Source organism: Pelodiscus sinensis, chromosome 8 (assembly GCF_049634645.1).
Source record: "Pelodiscus sinensis isolate JC-2024 chromosome 8, ASM4963464v1, whole genome shotgun sequence".
In the NCBI taxonomy this organism is placed as follows: domain Eukaryota; kingdom Metazoa; phylum Chordata; order Testudines; family Trionychidae; genus Pelodiscus; species Pelodiscus sinensis.
This window is the reverse complement of record NC_134718.1, coordinates 61,263,830-61,282,668: the sequence shown is the minus strand read 5'-3', so window position 1 is coordinate 61,282,668 and position 18,839 is coordinate 61,263,830. Positions and strand designations below refer to the sequence as shown.

The window sequence follows — 18,839 nt, the reverse complement described above, 5'->3', positions numbered from 1 at the left end:
ATATCACAGCGCACCTCTCAATGGTTTATTAGAATCATTGGCACAGAGACTTGTGAACAGAAGGGAGAAAATCTTAATGCCAAAAAGTTTATTGATTCAGAGACAAATACGCCTGAAGTAACTACAGAAGAGTCATAAAGCCAGGAAATTAGAAAAGAAAAAATTATATAAGAATTCCAAACAATTATCCCCATTGCAAGTGGGAAAGAAAGTTAGATTGTCAACAGAGTGAATGACTTGCAACCTGCCAAGTTCACAATTATACAATACACATCAAGCTCATACATTATAATCCACCATTGACGGTCAGTCCAGTAAGAGAAACAGAATATGTCTAGACGAAATGAAGGAGATCACTGGCTCTCTGTTTCTTGAGGCCATCCAAAATGCTACTGGCAGTATTCCTGTGCTGGAAGGAGTAATATGTGTTTACTTAGAGACAATGAAAAATACCAGAAGAAGCAGACATAGGCTTCAGAAGATGGATCCACCATAGCAGTTGAACAGCCACTGCAAAAGGTTTTGGGAACAAAAAGAAGCTATGTAATCAGAAAATCCTTGAGGTTCAGAGACAGCAGCAATTGACAAAAAAGCCAAAATGATCTCATCTGTTTGGAAGGCTCAGATCGCCTATTCTGCCCTTCATTCTAGAACTCTTAATTTCTGTGCTTGATAAAATGGTTTGAGATTATTGATGTTAGATGATTTCTGTTTCATTTCTATTTGAATTTTTTAAAGGCACTCAAGTGATTAAAACTTAATCACAATTAAACTGTGTTATTAGTTGTACCATTAAACAGTAATAGAATACCATTTAAATATTTTGGATGTTTTTTACATTTTCAAATATATTAATTTCAGTGAGTATTGTATACTTTGTATTCTGTGTTATAACTGAAACCCTTTTAATTGAAAATATAGAAAAAATCCAAAATTATTTAATAAATAAAACTGAAATAAATACATTTAAATTGATATTCTATTGTTTAACAGTATGATTAAAACTGTGATTCAATTTTTTAATCACAATTGATTTTTGAGTTAACTATGATTAATCGATAGCCTGAATTTTTTTAAATTGGGCAATGTAACAGTAGCTGCTGGAGTGTATGGATACCATCCTTGTCAATAATGTTTATTTGCAACTATGATAGGGTATGTCTACACTACAGCACTAATTCGAACTAACTTAATTCGAATTAGTTAATTCGAACTAAGCTAATTCGAACTAGTGCATCTAGACCTAAAAACTAGTTCGAATTAGCGTTTTGCTAATTCTAACTAGCATGTCCATATTGAGTGGACCCTGAACCGAAGTTAAGGCTGGCCAGAAGCAGTGCCGGCAGGGCATCAGGTTAGGACTTAGAGCGTGGAGCTGCTGCCTCAGGCTAGCCGAGGGCTGTGCTTAAAGGGACCTAACCCCCACCCTCGACAGACAGTTCTCAGGGTTCCCTGCTTGCTAGTCTACCTCGACGAGGGACAGCAAAGCAGTCCTGACTTGGAGTGCCCTGACTGCCCACACTCGGCAAATCACAGCACTCGGCCATCAGCCCGGCTGTACTTGCCACAGGCTGCCATCCGGGGAGATCAATCGGGAGGCTGCAGGAGAGTTTCCACCCCGAGGAGCCTGCAGAGCCACCCCAGTCCTCTCCATCGGGGGCTCGTACCGCATTCCTCCCTCACCTCCTTCCACTTACCCCTTCCTAGCCCCCCTTCCTGATGTACAAAATAAAGGACACGTGTTCAAAAATAGAAACTCTCTTTATTTAACAAAACTGAGGGTGGGGTGGGGATTAACCTCTGTGGAGACTGGGAAAAGGAGGTGGGAGAGGGGAAGAGAGAGGGTGGGAGAGGGGAGGGGGAAACCTGGGAGGAGGGAGCTGGAAGGGGGAAGCCAGGGGAAGAAGGAGGAGGGGAAGTATAAAACTATGGTATGCCATATCTTCAGTACTGTGTACAGATGTGATCTCCTCACCCCAGAAAAGATATTTTGGCCTTGGAAAGGGTTCAGAAAAGGGCAACTAAAATGATCAGGGGTTTGGAACAGATCCCATATGAAGAGAGGCTAAAGAGACTGGGACTTTTCAGCTTAGAAAAGAGGAGACTGAGAGGGGATATGATAGAGGTCTATAAAAGCATGAGTGGTGTGGAGAGGGTGCATAAAGAAAAGTTCTTCATTAGTTCCCATAATAGAAGGACTAGAGGACACCAAATGAAATGAATGGATAGCAGGCTTCAAACTAATAACGGAAAGTTCTTCTTCACAAAGCAAATAGTCAACCTGTGGAACTCCTTGCCACAGGAGGCTGTGAAGGCTAGAACTATAACAGAGTTTAAAGAGAAGTTAGATAAAATCATGGAGGTTGGGTCCATGGAGTGGTATTAGCCAGGGGGTAGAAATGGTGTCCCTGGCCTCTGTTTATGGAAGGCTGGAGATGGATGGCACAAGACAAATGGCTTGGTCATTGTCTTCGGTCCATCCCCTCCAGGGTACCTAGTGTGGGCCGCTGTCGGCAGACAGGCTACTGGGTTAGATGGACCTTTGGTCTGACCCACTACGACCGTTCTTATGTTCTAAGCTCAGGGCTCAGGGTCGGGGGTCTCACTGGCCCACCTTGATTTTCATGCAAACCTGCTCCTGGGTTCACATGTGGCCTTTGGTGGCCAGGCTGGCAGCTATCCTTCCCTAGATGGCCACTTTCCTGTGTCTAGTGCGGAGGTCGTGGACGTTGGAGGCCTCCCCCCAAACCTGGATGAAGTCCATGATCTCCGCACTAGAGCAGGCGGGCGCCCGCCTCTTGCAGCCCCAGACAGGCTCCAGGAAGCCGCCAGCCTGGTCCCGGGAAGAGGCGGAGGGCTGGGTGGCAGCAGGTGGCTGGCTCGTGCCGTGCCAGGTGTAGGGTCTGCTGGCTGGGTGTTGGCAGGCTTGCACCTGGCACAGGCACCATAGCCAGACCGTGCTCCTTTAAAGGGCTCCGGGGCCAGGAGGGGGGCAGACGAGTTTCCCTGGTGGTGCCCAGAGTGGCCACCAGGACAAGCTGGAATTAAGTTCGAATTAAGTGGCTACACAGCCCTTAATTCGAACTACTTAATTCAAACTAGGCGTTAGTCCTCGTAGAATGACGTTTACCTAGTTCGAATTAAGCGCTCCGCTAGTTCAAATTAAGTTCGAACTAGTGGTTTGCCTGTGTAGCGCATATGAAAGTTAATTCGAACTAACGGCTTTTAGTTCGAATTAACTTTGTAGTGTAGACATACCCATAGTGACTAAGTTCAGGGAAAAACTAGGATTGAGGAAAAATACATATATATTTGTGTAATGCCTAGCATTCATAGGCCTGACCTGGAGGACATTATAGGCACTATCACAATATAAATGTTAAATAGTAATAGTAATAATCCATATTTCTGTGTTTCACACCTTTATCACAGTTAATTCTTGGGCTTACATATCATCCCCTCTCCCTCACATGCTAGCTATTCTAATCTTTTATTGCTTCCTATGCCTGTGGCGATAATTCAACTTTGATGTCCTAATTATACATTCGAATGGTTTCTAGGTCTTTGGGGGAATAACACAGGACACAGCTGTGATAGAAAATGTTCTCTGTCACGCTTGATAGGTCAGTCGCAGGTCAGCCACACATGAGGAGGTATCTGCTGCTTTTGTCATCCCTCAGGTAACTCCCACTAATGATAGGCAGTGCTTTTCAAAGAGCATTCTGCCCTTCGCTAGGCCAACCTAGAAGAGCCTTAATTCTAATATGTGGCTATGTGCCTGAGCAAACATACATCCCAAGCCCCATCACAGACACTATTATTTCATTGGGGAAGATTTTCAAAGACACTAAGACAATTAGGGCCCTAGCCCAATTAGTGCACAGCTGTGTATTAAAGGATAGCTGTGTGCTGAGGTCCACTAGTTCCTGACTGCCTGGCATGGTGGGGTCCAGGTTGCTGTACTATCCAGAATGGAAGGTTCAGGGTCAGGGCTGCCCTACCACCCATTGCGGCGAGGTTCTGGGCAGCTACACAGTCGTGACTGGAGTAGCCATTCAGCCCATCAAGACACTCAGCCCATCAAGCCACCCGATCACCGTATGGGGTGTAGGTATGGGGTCCAGAGTTGGGATCCTGGTTGCTGCTGTCCTGCATATACAGTCTACAATGTATAATAAGCTGAGAACCACAGGTCTATAATTATAATTAGGAGACCTGGATCTCAATTAACTTATATTTTTATCTTTTGCTCTTCACATTAGTTGGCTTGTATGATCTTTCATTTAAAATGCTTTGATTTTTTCTGCTTCTGAATGCTTTAGAATTTGGCTTTGTTGTTTCTCAGATTAACTATTTCAATGGTCTTTTTGCTGCTCTTTTGGCTTATGATTTATTTATAATCATGCTGCTTAATCTCTTGCTGGGCCTATTGTCTTTTTCATGAACTATTAATTGTTCTACATATAAAGATGACTTTGAAATGGAGAAACAGAACTAAATACTTGATGTTAATCTTTAAAATTGTAACAAACTAATGACAAATAGGAGGGAATACAAAGGAGAGCAACTAAAATGAGTAAGGCGGTGAAGGGACTGATCTACAAGGAACAATTAAACTACAAATAGTTAATTGTTTTCCATTAGTGGTATCTAAAGAATGTGGGGTTGTGGTGTGAAGATACCATCCACAAATATCTGAGTAATGTGGAGCCAGATTCTTGTAACCGTAAATCAGTATGTTTTCATTAAAGTTACATAACAGGGTACAAACTCACTGTGGGGGCACCTCCTACTAACTGTTATGGGAATTAGCTTTGCAGTCCAACAGTGTGCCTTCCTCTAGTGTGGTCTCCCCTGCTATCATTTCTGTCTGCTCCATTGCTGGGACCCGCACTGCTCCCTGGTTTGTAGTGTCCTCTTCAGGGCACAGTCCTCTGGCCATGCCGTTACTTGGTTCTTTCCCCACTTCTGGGAGACTAGCAGTTCTTAGTTCATCCATTTTTTTGGTGGCAAACTTCAGCTTCCAGCTTAGCCACTCACTTCAGTGGCAAACTGCTATTCAGTTAGGGTGCTTCTACACAGAACCCAAAACTTGAAATAAAATACGCAGTTTGCGCTATGCAAATTGCGTAGCTTATTTCGAGTTTATTTTGAAATAGCTTATTTTGACATTTGGTGCTGTCTACACAGAGCCAAATTTCAAAATACAGCACTATTTCAAGCCATCCTTTCTACTACTTGTACAATAAGGTTTACAGGGATGGCAAAATAGCGGTCACATTCAAAGGATGCGGGGGTATACCAACATAACTTTGAGGGGGTATACCGAAATAACCTTACTGGCCATTCTTCTCTGTGGCAAGTGGAGCAAAGAGTGTGGTGCAGAGAGACCCAGGTTCACCTACTACTCCAGGTCCCAAAACAAGGACCCTATATGCAACAGCCACTCACTGCATCTCCTTCAGTCCCCTACTGTTCATTTCCCTGAGCCATTTCCCTGTAGCCCAATCTTCTTCTCTACCATAGTATCAGGCCATCAGCTTGGAGTTCTCTCTCGGTCCCCTAACACTACTCTAGGCAGCCAGATCTCCTCTCTTGCCTTCCAGGGACAGACTGTCCTCTCTTCTGCTGAGCAGACCTTTTTTTATGGCCTTCCTTGGCCTTGATTGGCTGCTCCAGCAAGCCTTCTCCTCTACAAGCACTCTTCTCATTGGGTAGGGTCCTGTACAGCCTCTGCAAGGGCTTCTTGAACACTCCCCCACCAATGTGGGGCAGACACCCCATTATAAGTCAACACGGTTTCTCAATTGATATCAATGTGTTTGTTTGGCTCATAAACTCCAAGGAATTATTTCATGCCTTTCAAGGAGGTACAACTATTGAATAATGGGGTGAAATTAAGAACATTTATGGTGGCCAGTGTTCCCTAGAAGCTATGCTCTTCATCGGCCACCCAGCAGAGATTCAAATGCCACCCAGCTGATTAGCAGAACACCCCTAGCCACCAGCATGGGTTTCTACTACTGGTGCACATCCGCACACGCCTCAGTGCACATAAACTTTATTCTGCACATGGACGGAAAAAATTAAAGGAAACACTCATGGACAGCTGGTATCGTAGGCAAGGGTTGCCTTCCCAAAACTGCCTATATGTCCTGGCCACCAGAGAAGACTAGGGTCAGGGCCATGTCAGCCCGGCCACTGGGAAGGCTAGGGCTAGGGCTGTATCAGCCCTGCTTCCTGACAATTAGGGAAGGCTGGGGCCATGGCATAGCAGCCTGACTCCCCCGCAACACCAGCTCTCCAGGTGACTAGAAAGGATTGGTCTGGGGTTGGGCGGGGCTTGGCTCCAGGTCAGGGGGCAGCAGGGAAGGGAGTTTGCTGAAGGGGCAGGGACTTGGGCAGAAGGGGTGGAGTTGGAACTTGCCTTTCTGAGCTGGACCGTCACCCATCACCCATGGGAACACTAATGGTGACTATCAGGATATTTCCAGAAAGTAAGATCCAGGAGATTGTTCAAGGAGAAGATGCTTTTGTACAGTTACAAGTCATCACAACAAACCACTAGAAGATACCTTGTAAGAAACAATCTAACACTGGCAAAGACAGGGTATTAAATAACCTTATTGGTCTCTCTCTTCACTGTTTTGTAAGGCTTTATGGTATTGTTACCCATTTTTGGCTTGAGAAATTAGCCCTAAGAACTCTACAGTCTTGTGAGTTCTAGCCATTAGGAGGAGAAAATGATAGTGGATGCAAGTATTTCTTTGATGTGAAAGCAGGGTCTGAACCACTGTTTCCAATGCAGCCAGCTGAAAAGGGAAGGGAGCCCTGGGTGTGGTTATACTCACTCAGTCATTTAGCCCTGCAAGATAATCAACTGTTTATATGTAAATATAGGTCATGCTGCAATGGGAGAGGACTCCGGGGTGTGGTTATGTAAATCCAGTTCAGCTAGTGTTATAGGCCTGATGGATGGTCAATGGTTGGGAGGGCCGGCTTTAGGAAGTGTGGGGCCCAATACGAACAGTTTTGGCAGGGCTCCACCACCCAGGATTTTTTGTTGAGCAAAAAAGAAAAAACAAAAACAAAAAACAAAAAACCAACCCACGCCCCTACAACCACACACAAATATCACATCAGAAGTAGATCTAATCAAAATGTATATCAATATAGTTGAACATTTTCAAAAAAAATGCCATCCTTTATGCAAAATTTTACACAATATTAAATCAGTTGCCTTAAGTGCAGGTCAAATATTTTCAATTGCAAACTATTCAATCTTTTCAATAAAGTTTAGTTTGATTTTTAAAAAGTTAGCAGAGAGCGTTGCAGTTTTTTGTTACATTGATTTATTTTTTAAAATAGCAAAAATGGAGTCTTTGTTCAAAAAGTGTCAGTTCTGTGGTCAAATTCCAGTCCTTAGTGATTTCAGCACCAATGATTTCACTAGATAATATGGTACCTCACCACCATTGCCTCCTTTGCACTGCCCTTCAACACACTGCCTGCATGTTGAGTCCAAGGTCAGTCTACACAAGATTTTATCAATGATTTTTGCTTAAGCGATCACTGAGAGAAGACAAGGACTCTCAATTGATTCTAGTCAGCTCTGCCTTTAAACACTGGATGTAAAGTGTCAGATATAATTGAGGACTCCCAAATAGACTCCATACCATCAGAAATAAAACCTGTTTCCATCTTCTGTGACTTTCAGTTAAATGTGACTCACTATCCTCTGCTTAGTGTTCAAGTTATGGTAGACCCTAAGCCAGGTCATATTAAGTTCAAGTCTTTTACCTTTTAATCATACAATATGGATAACAACATTTAATTCTCCCAGCTCCAAGTTTTAAGTGAATTTCAGCCCAAAAAAACAAAATTGATCACCTTGACACACAAGTGTGACTACTGATCTCTGTGGCAAAGTAAGTTGTCTATATAAATAAGGCCTTTTCCTACCGTTGATTAACAGATGCCAGTAGATAGCTCATTCAGACCACTGGCTGATAATAGTTAGGCACCCTGACCAGTCATTAACCATAGTCATGTACTTAGTCTATTCTCCATTGTCTCTATGATTCTCTGATCACCTGTGACAAAAAAGAAGGGTGGAAAGGGAAACGGAAGGGAGATACCTCTCTAAATTTACCAATCAAAGAGCAGTATTGCCAACCCAAAATCACAAGGAATGCCTACACAAAGTTATGAGAATGGTCTACAAATCATAAGATTTTTTTAAAATAAAACATGTTGGATTTTCATTGGCCTTTTGTTTCTTGAGTATTTAGGGTTCATGTTTTAAAACTTTCCTCCTTAGCTATAAGGTCCAGAAGTATAGAGAACTTTTTCAAAATTAAAGCTGAGATTCATACATAATCAATTGACTCCAGGCCTTTAGAAAAACACCAAATGTTTTGAGACTCATGGTAAAACAATGGAGGAATTCTTGTGAGCCCATGCTTTGCCCACAGTATATATAAAAAAAACCAATATCTTCTCCACTAAACATCCTAATGAGATACTGCAAATGGTGAACTCAATTCAACAGCTCCTCATACGAACAGGTATCAACCTAGATTTTCATATTTGAGATGGGTTTCCAGGAATCATACATGAGAATATGAAATCTTTCCACTCTCAAGTCAGCATATTCACAGAGCACCTATAATTTTGATCCATGCCTTTATTGGATGGTGAAAGAGAAAGGAAGAGAATTAGTGTAGATAAATGTTCAAATTAAAAAAAAAACCTGAAGGAATTAGGACTGGGCTCCTACACCTCACATTCAGAACTGACTAGGACACTTATGACCAGATTTTCAAAGGTGTGTAAAGATCAGATAGATATCTTTGAAGATCCGAGTTGGCAACTGTCTCTTTAGGAGCTTAATTACCTTTGAAAATCTGAGCTTAGATTTCCAAGTCCAATTTTCAAAAATGGCTTTAGTCACTCAAGTGCTTTTGAAAATTTTAACTGGGGGCCTAAAGAGACAAAAATAGACAAAAGGCAGGAGATATGGTATTCCTTTTAAAAACGTGACATCTATTTTTAGCTAAATTTTATATTATTTTTCTTTCAGGGGCAACTGACCACTCCGGCCCCCTCACTAAGCCACAGCCCCCCCTCCTGCAGATCTATCATCTTATGCATGTGCAAGATCTGTGAGAGCCATCCCATGAATCTGCAGTTAGTGTCTGTGGTGCCAGCTTCTCTGTAGTGTCTCAATGCTGCCACATTCACCTCCAAAGAGGGGGCTTCCCAAAGCAGGCACTTGCTGCTGACCCCCAAAGCATCCACAGATCCAGTCTCTTTTCAATGGGCCCATTTCCCAGAGATCATTGATCTTTGGTCTGGCTTCTATCCCCTCTCTAACCTTTGCAACTGCCCAGAGGTGCTCACCTTCCGCCTTATACATTCCCACCTTATTAACCCCACAGGGATAGTCTCTGCCTCACTTGTCCTATGGACTAGTCTACCAAGACTTAATACAAAGTTTCCATGTAAAAAGACTCAATACAAAGCTAAAAACTTCAATGAGAGAATGTCCACATCTGCTGCAAGGAGATACCTCTGCCTGCGTCCACCCCTCTCCCCCCAGAGTCTACAACCCCACTGCAAAGCGGGGGAGGGGAAGAAAAGAGGCAGAGGCCCATCCAATGGGACTGAAGCAGTCATGAGCAAGCCATGCCCGGGAGCCATTCCCCTGTCTGTTGCTGGTGCTGTGTTACTTCAGGCACGCTGAAATGCAGTCACCTCTAGGGTGGGCTGGACAACTGTTTAACACCTGCACAAGGTTTCAAGCAGGGAGCAGTGCGGGCTGCCTTTCTGCAGAGCCCCCCCATCAGAACTACTATGCCCTCCTGGCTTAGGAAAAGAATAAACAGGAGGATTGGAAATTAACCTGCCCAGTCTCACGTCCCCTAGGCAGGGACTGAGCCATCTACATTAGGCCCCAGCTGGAGTATCATGTTCATTTCTGGGCGCCACATTTCAGGAAACATGGAGAAACTGGAGAAAGTCCAGAGAAGATCAACACAAATGATGAACGTTCTAGAGAAAATGAGATATGAGGCAAGGCTGAAGGAATTGGCCTTGTTTACCTTGGAAAAGAGAAGTCCGAAAAGGGACACGAGAGCAGCTTTCAAGTATCTAAAAGAGTATCATAAGGAGGAGGAAGAAAAATTGTTTTCCTTGGTTAGGATGAGAAGCAATGGACTTAAATTGCAGCAAGGGAGGTTTAGGTTGGACATTAAGAAAAGCTTCCTGCCTGTCAGTGTGGTTAAACACTGGAATAAATTGCCTAGTGAGATTGCGGAATCTCCATCACTGGAAATATTTAAGACCAGGTTAGACAGACACCTGTCAGGGATGAGCTAGGACAACTCAACTTTGGAAGCCCCAGGGGCCACACTGATACTTACAGAGCATGCTGAGGGCCTCAACTTAAGTGTGGTTGTATATGCAAGCAAATATATACAAATAGCTTCTCTCACACTGACAGGCATGCATACAAAGATTAAGGCAAGACTACACAACACACGGACCTCATTTAAGTCAGCTCTGCTGATATTAATAAAATGCAATATTTACCCGATTTCTACCCATGTGACAGCACTTTTCATGAGCAATGACAGTCCAAGAATGTAACTACTAAAACGCATCTCAACAGAAGATCATTACACTGACTACTTTTTTGTTTTGGCTCCCACTCGCTGGCCACGTGTTGATCCCCACATAAACCCAAACTGCACCATGGGGTGCAAACAAACTGGCCTGGGGCAGCATACCAAGTTATTAATAAATATTTTTAAAACTTTACTTTTTCTCTCTGCTGCCATGTCTCCTCTCCTTGCTCCATCATCTCCCCTGGTGCCTGCTGCCCCCCAACTCCTCACCCTCTTCTACTGTTCTTACTCCTGCCCTTCTGAGTGCCCTCAGCCCTCCTGCGACCTGCTCCCCTCCACCAGCCCTTCACTTCCCCCTGTGCCCACTCCTTCAGTAGCCCCACTCTGATCAAGTGAGTTATGCCTCCTCATCCCCTCTTCCAACACCTCTGTCTACACACCTGCCCTGCTTCTCCCCTCTGGTGCTATTCCCTCCCCTGCAGGTGTCTTCCCTTCTGCTTCACCCCAGAATCCCCTGGAACCTGCACTTGCCCTTAGTCCTGCACTCTCCTGGTGCCTCCCCCTTCTCTTACTGCCCCTTCCCCCTCTTTTTCCCTGATGTCCACCCCCTCACCACTCTGCCCCATTCCCCTCCTGCCCCTCTGTGCCCTCACACATGACTTGCTCCATCCCCACATTTCTCATGCCCACCCCTTCTTTCAAGCCTTTTTCCAGCAGCTCCTCCTCCCCTTTAGCCCCCAATGCCCTTCCCCTCTCCTCTCCCAGCATCACCCTATCCCCCCTCCCGCTGACACCTCTCCTCCTACCCTTACCCTCATTTTCTGCACTTGGCCCCCTGCCATTTGTCTCTTGGTGCCTTCCCCTTTTTTCCCCCTTCCCCTCCCCACAAGCCCCTTCTCCTTCCCCTCTCCATCCCCCTTCCCCTCCCCACAAGCCCCTTCTCCTTCCCCTCTCCATCCCCTCCCCCGCTGCACAAGCCCCTTCCCCTCCCCCTCCCTGCTGCACAAGCCCCCCTAAGTCCCTTCCCCAGTCCCTCCCCCACTGCTCAAGCCCCTTCCCTTCCTTCTGCCTTCCACGTTGCAGGGCCAGAGTCTGCGCTCAGGCCCTGGAGTCCGAACTCGGAGGCAGCCATGCAACATACCTCCGAGCATGCCCTGCCTATCTGCAACAACACACATGGGTAGCAGCAGCAGGCGGCGAGGGGGGAGCCATGCATGGGACGGTCCGGGACCAGGGGGGACGCTCTGGGGCCGGGGTGGGAGAATGCACAGGGAGGTTGGTGGGGAGGTTTGGGGCCCACTCCAGGCAGAGCCGGGGGAGAGACCCAGGTCCACATATTGGTGGAACAGGGCCCCTGGCTCTGAATTGTAATGCTGGACAGCACTTCCAGCTTCAGGGGCGTGGGGCCCCCTTAGGCTCGGGGCCCGATTCAACCGAATCGGCCTAAGGCTGGCCCTGATGGTTGGAATGGAATTGTGTATTTTAACTAATTTCGCTGTAGTGGGGTCACAAACTATGTTAATCCTAAATGTAGGAATTGTAAACTATGACCACCAGCACTTGCAGGAGAGACACTGTCATTGTAAAGAGTCTCGGATGGAGAAGAAGCCTTCCCCTTACAGATTCAAGTAGACTAAATTGAAGGGAAGGAGCTTGAACCAGCCAGCTACATGCCCTCGAGGCATGAGCTGTAAGACTGGTTCAACCTGTTTCCTTCCCTCCTCTCCCTCCCATTCTAAAGATAGACTTAAATAGACTCCATAAGGAGTCTCTTTATTATTTTGAAATATTATTCCAGTGGAAGCTGGAATCTTTTGGCCAGCCTAGGTGGTTGGCCAAGAGCTGAAATCACAGAGAAACTGACAAAGAGCTGAAATCACTAGGATTGGCCCAGAGCCAGACCCACCATGGAAGCTGCAGCTGGTGGCCAGCAGGGTGGATGGCAGGAGCAAGCAGCCAGTGGGGCAGCTGGCAGGAGCCAACAGCCAGGAGGCAGCTGGCAGGAGTAGCAGCAGGTGGCCAACAAAGCGTCCAGCAGGTGGCTGGTAGGAGCAGCCGGTGAGCATCTGGTAGCAGCAGTGGCGGGTGGCTGGCAGCAGCAGGTGGCCAGTGGGGCGGCTGGCAGGAGCAGGCGGCCGGCAGACGGGAGCAGCAGGCGGGTGGCCAATGGAGTAGTGAGATGCTCTCATCCACACCTCCCCCAAGGGTGGGAAGTGAACTCTGAAAATCACCTCTGAGCTCTGGTCTGCCCTAACCAAGGGCAGCAACTGTGACTGGGGTATGGAGAAAGGCTGGGTATGTGAATGGGACACTTACATTGCTGGACTTGTGAGCCTGAGAGGCAAAGGACATTGCTCAATCCATTTGAGCTGGGACATTTACTCGTGGTTTGGTTATGAACTCTGTTTGTAGTGTTTTCCCAAGCTAATGCCATGTTACTTCTCTTCTTTCATTAAATGTTTCTTTTCTGTGCTCAGACTCAGTGCTTGCGAGTGGGGAAGCATTGCCGCTCGGAGGCACCCAGGCTACTGGGTGGAGGCTTGAGCCAGTTCTGCATGAAATGGATGAAAGGAACTTATTGAATGCGGCCCTGGCTGCTCCTGGTGCTACCTGGCAGAAAGTTTACAGATGCAATCCTATTTATTTACAGAGAATGTACATAAAGTTCTGTTACCCTGAACACAATGGGAATCAAAAATGAGAATTTCTTTGCTCACAATTCAAAACCTCTTTTCAGCACTTTTCTCATTCAGCTCTCTTTCAGCATAATTCTACATATATTTCTGTCTGGTTGTCAGATTTCTTTGCTGCCTTGTCTGGGTGCTTCTGTGGTATTTTTGCTGCTTCTTTGTCTCGCACAGCTGCAATCAAATTAATCCCCTGCCCCTTCATTTATCAGACCTCCAGAAAGCCCCCTAATGACCCAGCCATTGGCTTAGCTTGCATGCAGTCTATTCCTGGGGTGATGGTTTTTAATTGTTTTAGTTATCACTAAACAAAAGGACATTTAATTGTTCCTTAGTGTAGCCTTAATGGAAGTTCAGCTTCTATGTCCAATAGCGTCAATGAAGTGGTGAAATTGACCAATTCTAATATAACAACATTAAGTATCTGAGGGACTTTTCAGATGACTTCTTACACGTTGAAGTCACAAAGAATCCCATTGACTTCACAGAGACTGGGAGGTAAATTAGAGCCCTTTTTCAGATTCATTTAATTTTCATATTTAATATTCTTCCTTAATTAACCTATATCCCTGGCCCCTTCTTGTAGCATTTCCAACTGCAGGTCATTTATTTGCTTTGTTTCCCTGTAATGGGAATCCCTATGGTTTATATTTATGCAGCAGACAATCTAGGTATTTCTAAAACAGCCACAGGATTAATTTTTAAAATTTGTATTTTTTGTTCATCATCATAAAGCATTTAAATCACTTGATGAATGCTAGATAAATTAATAATATAACCACAATGGCACTATGTATTTTGATATGCACATATTAAAAAAACTAATGAGAATAGTTGCTCACCTTCCAAAATCCACACGGGTAAAATCCAGAAGGAGAGATGCACCCTAATGTCTGATAACTTCATCATCTCTCCAGCAGACTTATTTCGTCACTTTCAACTCAGCTATCCTCACCAAAGATAAATGGCCATATTTTCAGGAGTGTTCCACACCAAACATGCTGAGTTCTTTTGAAAATCTGGTCAACACTTTTAGTGACTAACTGCGAGCTGAGCTTTCTGTCCATTATTCTCTGGAAAAGATAGAAAAAAATTGTTTGAGTCCCATGCATGTAAGGAAAGGGAAATTTTAAACACTGCTTATTAAATAAATGGAGGTTCCACCTTCTCCTTGGAATCAATTTAATTCAGATTAGAAATATAATAAATTGGATGCCAAACTCTGAATGCTCAAAATAAAATTAAAACATTATTTTGGCTGACAGGAACTACCCATTTTAAAAATTTGAGACTGAACAGTAATATTTGGTAACAGTGACTGAAAACTGGGGGTGAGGGGCAAACCCCTCTTGGGTGCTGGAGAGCTGTAGAAGGCCCTGATAACAATGAAACAGTGGGATGCTACTACAAGGGAAGGGCCAGGATGTTGAGAGATAGTACAAAGGGACTGAACACCCCTTTACATATTGTGGAACAGAGTTTCATGGTAACCTCTTCAGTATCTCAAGTAGGAATTTGGGGATGCAGCCAGTGGGTCCTCAAGTATATGGTTTCTTGGCCAAAACCTGCATATAGAGGCTGCACAGTGGGTTACCATAGCAAATTCTATGTAAATTTCCCTTTTATGGTCATAATTAGGGACCAAGATTTCGCCTCATCTCATCTTTAACCAAAAGGGTTATAGTGGAGTAAGAGCCTTGCATTTAGCCTATGAAACTTTTAAACTGGGATTTTTTTCCCCAGTGCCTAAGGGAGTTAAGGTCTAAAATCACATTGGAGTTCAATGGCAATGAAGTGCCCAACTTTCTTTGATAACCTCTGAAAAAATCACAGTCTAAAGTATTTGGAGTTATGATTACCCGAGAGATGACCTCTTTCCCCTTTTAGTATCATAATTATGGAAATCAGTTAAGGTTCTTGCTCTAATAACCTCTGGGTTTAAACAGGAAAGATTTGGAGGCATGGTGTTCTTATTGAAGGATTCCTGGTACTGAAATTTGCTCTATGTACCAGAACCCAAATTTATTGAGATTTTGATTTTATGCAAAGCTCATCTTTTATCCCAGACTTTTTTTCTGGGAATATAGACTGAGTAGATTGAACAGGATGGAAGAAGATTCCTGAAGAATTTGAGGTTAGTAGGATCTCTGATTATAAACCCTTGTCCTGATTTGTTACACTATTTCATTGATATGGACCAATGCGCCAAGCTGGAGCTAGACATGTTTGAAAACAAACTGAAATAAATATATGGAATGCTGCTAATATGCCATATAACTTCTTCCCCTGTTTATATTTGTTTAATTTAGAAGAGGAATAGTGGGAGATGAAGAAGGCATTTCCTGGCAGTTGATGTTCAAGGTAAAGGGTGACCTACTAGACATCAGCTACCAGGAAATGCTCTTCCCAGATGTTATTATTATTTAATCATTGCTAACAGAGATCATATTTCAAGCACTCAGCCAGTCTTTTACCACTATCCCTGTGTCTGGCTGTGATGTAATCAATGCTCCTTCTATTCTTCACCTCAGCAGAACTGCACCTGCCATAGAAGCACCCAGACTTCCCAACAGTTGAAGTAGTATTATATACAGGAACATAGACCCATCCAATGATATTGTAAAGATACAGCATAATTCAGCTCTTTCCTTAGTCTATTCCATCATGGGTCAGCCCAACTCTCAATAAAGATAATTAGAGTTTTGCTGTTGGCTTCACGGGAAGCGGAAACACAAAGCTATATTTGGCAGTCCCAGAAAATCTTCTAGTGGTTATGGTATCAGATATTCTGGAGTTCAAAAGAAGCTGTAGATTAAACCCCTTGACGTTGATCTCATACTCATGGATTTATAGGTTCTTTGTGCATCTATTACACTACATCCTCAATGTGAAAATCCTCATTACACAGTCAGTGGCTGTGAGTTGCAGTTTCTCAGGAATTAATAAAAGCACATTTTGCAAAATCTCAGACTGTGAAGCAGGCTACTAGGCTATATCCTACAATACACTGCCATCATGTGGTGCAATGTATCAATTACAGAATTCTCATAAAATAGCAATTGATCAGCCTTAATATCTTTTCATAGGAATTTCATGTCTTATTTGTATTAATCTTCCCATTCTTCTATTTTAATACTAAACTTTCCCCACTAAAAAGTAGTAGCACAATGTTATCTTCTTGTAAAGATTTTAAAATTGCAAAATTAGTCTATACTTTTAAATTTTGTTTTAAAATTTGACTAACTTCAATTTCTGGGTATAACTAAATTTAAATATCACATACACTTTGCTGAAATTTTAAGCATCGGCATAAGATTTATTCTTCATGAAAACTAAATTAGTGAATTCTGCAATTGTATATAGTAAGAATGTCTGAAAAAAACTAAAATACCCCACTGGATAATCAGAATAAATTAAAAATTACATTAATAACATTTCATAGTAAGTATTCTTAAGGCTCTGGCTACACTATGGGAGAAGTTTCTTCCTGACAATTAATCAAGACTGGTACTCCGTGTAATCCCTAGACAATTATTATACAAATGTCACATCCTGTGTTCTTCCTTGACTACAGGTTGGACCTCCCTGGTCCAGCACCCACAGGACCTGACCAGTCCTGGATGAAGATTTTGCTGGATCAGAAGAGGTCATTTCTGAACCCCTGCCGCTTTCCCCCTTGGCCTGCCCACTGGCCACCCAGCCAGCTCCCTACCTCCTGCTGGCCATGCCAACCCCCATTGCTGCCGTGGCTCCAGGACCTACCGTGTAGCTGTTCATGCTACGGCGAGGCTCCGGGACCCACAGAACAACCACACATGCCATGCTGGAACTCCAGATCCTGAATGGCAGCCGCATGCTGGGGCTCCAGGATCTGCCAGGCAGCCGCGCACCACAGCTTCTTGCCCTACTGAGCTACCGCAACTTCCAACCCTGCCAGGCAGCCTCACACCAGGACTCCTAATCCCTCTGGGCAGCCCCACTGCCATGCGCTGGATGGCCCCGCCATCAGCTCTTTGCGGGCAGCCCACTGCCCTGCCAATCCATGCTGCTGGCCCCCACTACCGGGATTCACCGGTCCTGCAACATCCTGCCGGACCCTGGGTGTTGCCGGACCAGAGAATCCCAGTTAAAAGAGTTTCAACCTAGCAGTGGATTCCACAAAGTAATTCCATTTTGTATTACAAAATGTTCTTGCTTTGGTTTTAAATGTGTTGCTTTCTATCCCTTGTTCTTGGATTATGAAAAAGAATACATAGGGATGCCTAGATAACCATCATTCATTATGATGCATATCAGTATTTGTATCAAATCACTGTTTAGTCATTTCCTATTAAATAATCATAATCTTTATAGTCTCTTTACATAGAAGTCCTTCAAAGTCTCTAAATTATTTTCATTACTCTTCTCTGGTCCTTTCCTATTTTTGCCATATCTGTACTGAGACAGAGTGGCTGAAAGAGATCACACTATTCTAGGAGAGGGCATATTATAGTTTCATATAATGCCACTGTATATTCTTGGCATTATTCTTTATTTCTTTTCAGATACCATTTAAGATTTTGTTTCCTATCCACAGCAATGCCCAAGGTTGAGATTCTGTGGTAAGCCTCTAAGAGACTCAACACAGAACTCAAAGCATGATTATGCAGCTGTGGGAACTAAGTTACTGCAAGCTTCCTAATACAGACCCATGCTGTCTCAAATCTCTGTTGTGCTGGGTGCCTTGACATTTTCCATCCCCTGTTTCACAGCATGTCAGGAACATCCCTGGGGGTAGTTTTACAACTAATCTACTCAGTGCTTTCTCTGGGGGAATCCTCACAGGGCTTGAACCAAAACTTTTTGAGGGTCCTTTATGCCACTCCAGCCCTTTTACAAGGTTGTAAAGGGGCTGAAGAGCTCACCCTGGTCTATTTTCCTGAGCAATTAATTACTAATCACTTTTGAAAATCTTGGTCTACCTTATTACAAACCTAACCCATGCTTACTATAGAGCTTACTCTTGCTTCCATGGGAACAAAACTCTATGCTTCATGCAAGAAAAATGTTGTAGGGTTAGTCCTCAGGCCCTTATACTTCCATAAAGATCAGATGGTCCTTCACAACAGATGTTGTAAGAAGATGCATTATACATTGTTAAGAAATTCCAGTGCCCCCAGACAGCATTAACATTCCACCATTAACAAATTATAAGCTCCCAAAAGTTTAGTACTTTTTTGAAGGAGTTATAAGAGACTTCTTTAATGTTGCCTTTGGGCAAATGCATAACAAATCATTAAAAATGAAAAGGAACCTTGTCTTTACATTTTAATTAATACTTTTAGTTACAAGGCTCTGTTTTATTAAATTAACAGACTTTTTAATGTTAAAGCACTACTTTGCAAGGGAACAAATACTATCTTACTAGTCAAGACTGCTTTCCTAACATCCGCGAAAATTGTTTGTTCTACTAAAAATTGCAAAACAATACTTGAAGTCACTCAGTGCTTCAGTCAAAAATGACGATATAGAGGTGAATTTCAAG

The 18,839-nt window shown here is 43.8% G+C and overlaps 1 protein-coding gene across 6 annotated transcripts in view; it reads right to left on the bottom strand.

Moving 5' to 3' along the window:
• HSPA12A (heat shock protein family A (Hsp70) member 12A) overlaps nt 1-18,839 on the bottom strand; it is a 226,664-nt gene that overhangs the window by 170,920 nt on the left and 36,905 nt on the right. For all 6 annotated transcript variants that reach the window (XM_075935387.1, XM_075935391.1, XM_075935386.1 and 3 more), the window contains exon 2: nt 14,158-14,388. In XM_075935387.1, the coding sequence (XP_075791502.1) occupies nt 14,158-14,224 (67 nt within the window). In that variant the 5' untranslated portion in view covers nt 14,225-14,388. The remainder of the gene's footprint in view (nt 1-14,157; nt 14,389-18,839) is intronic.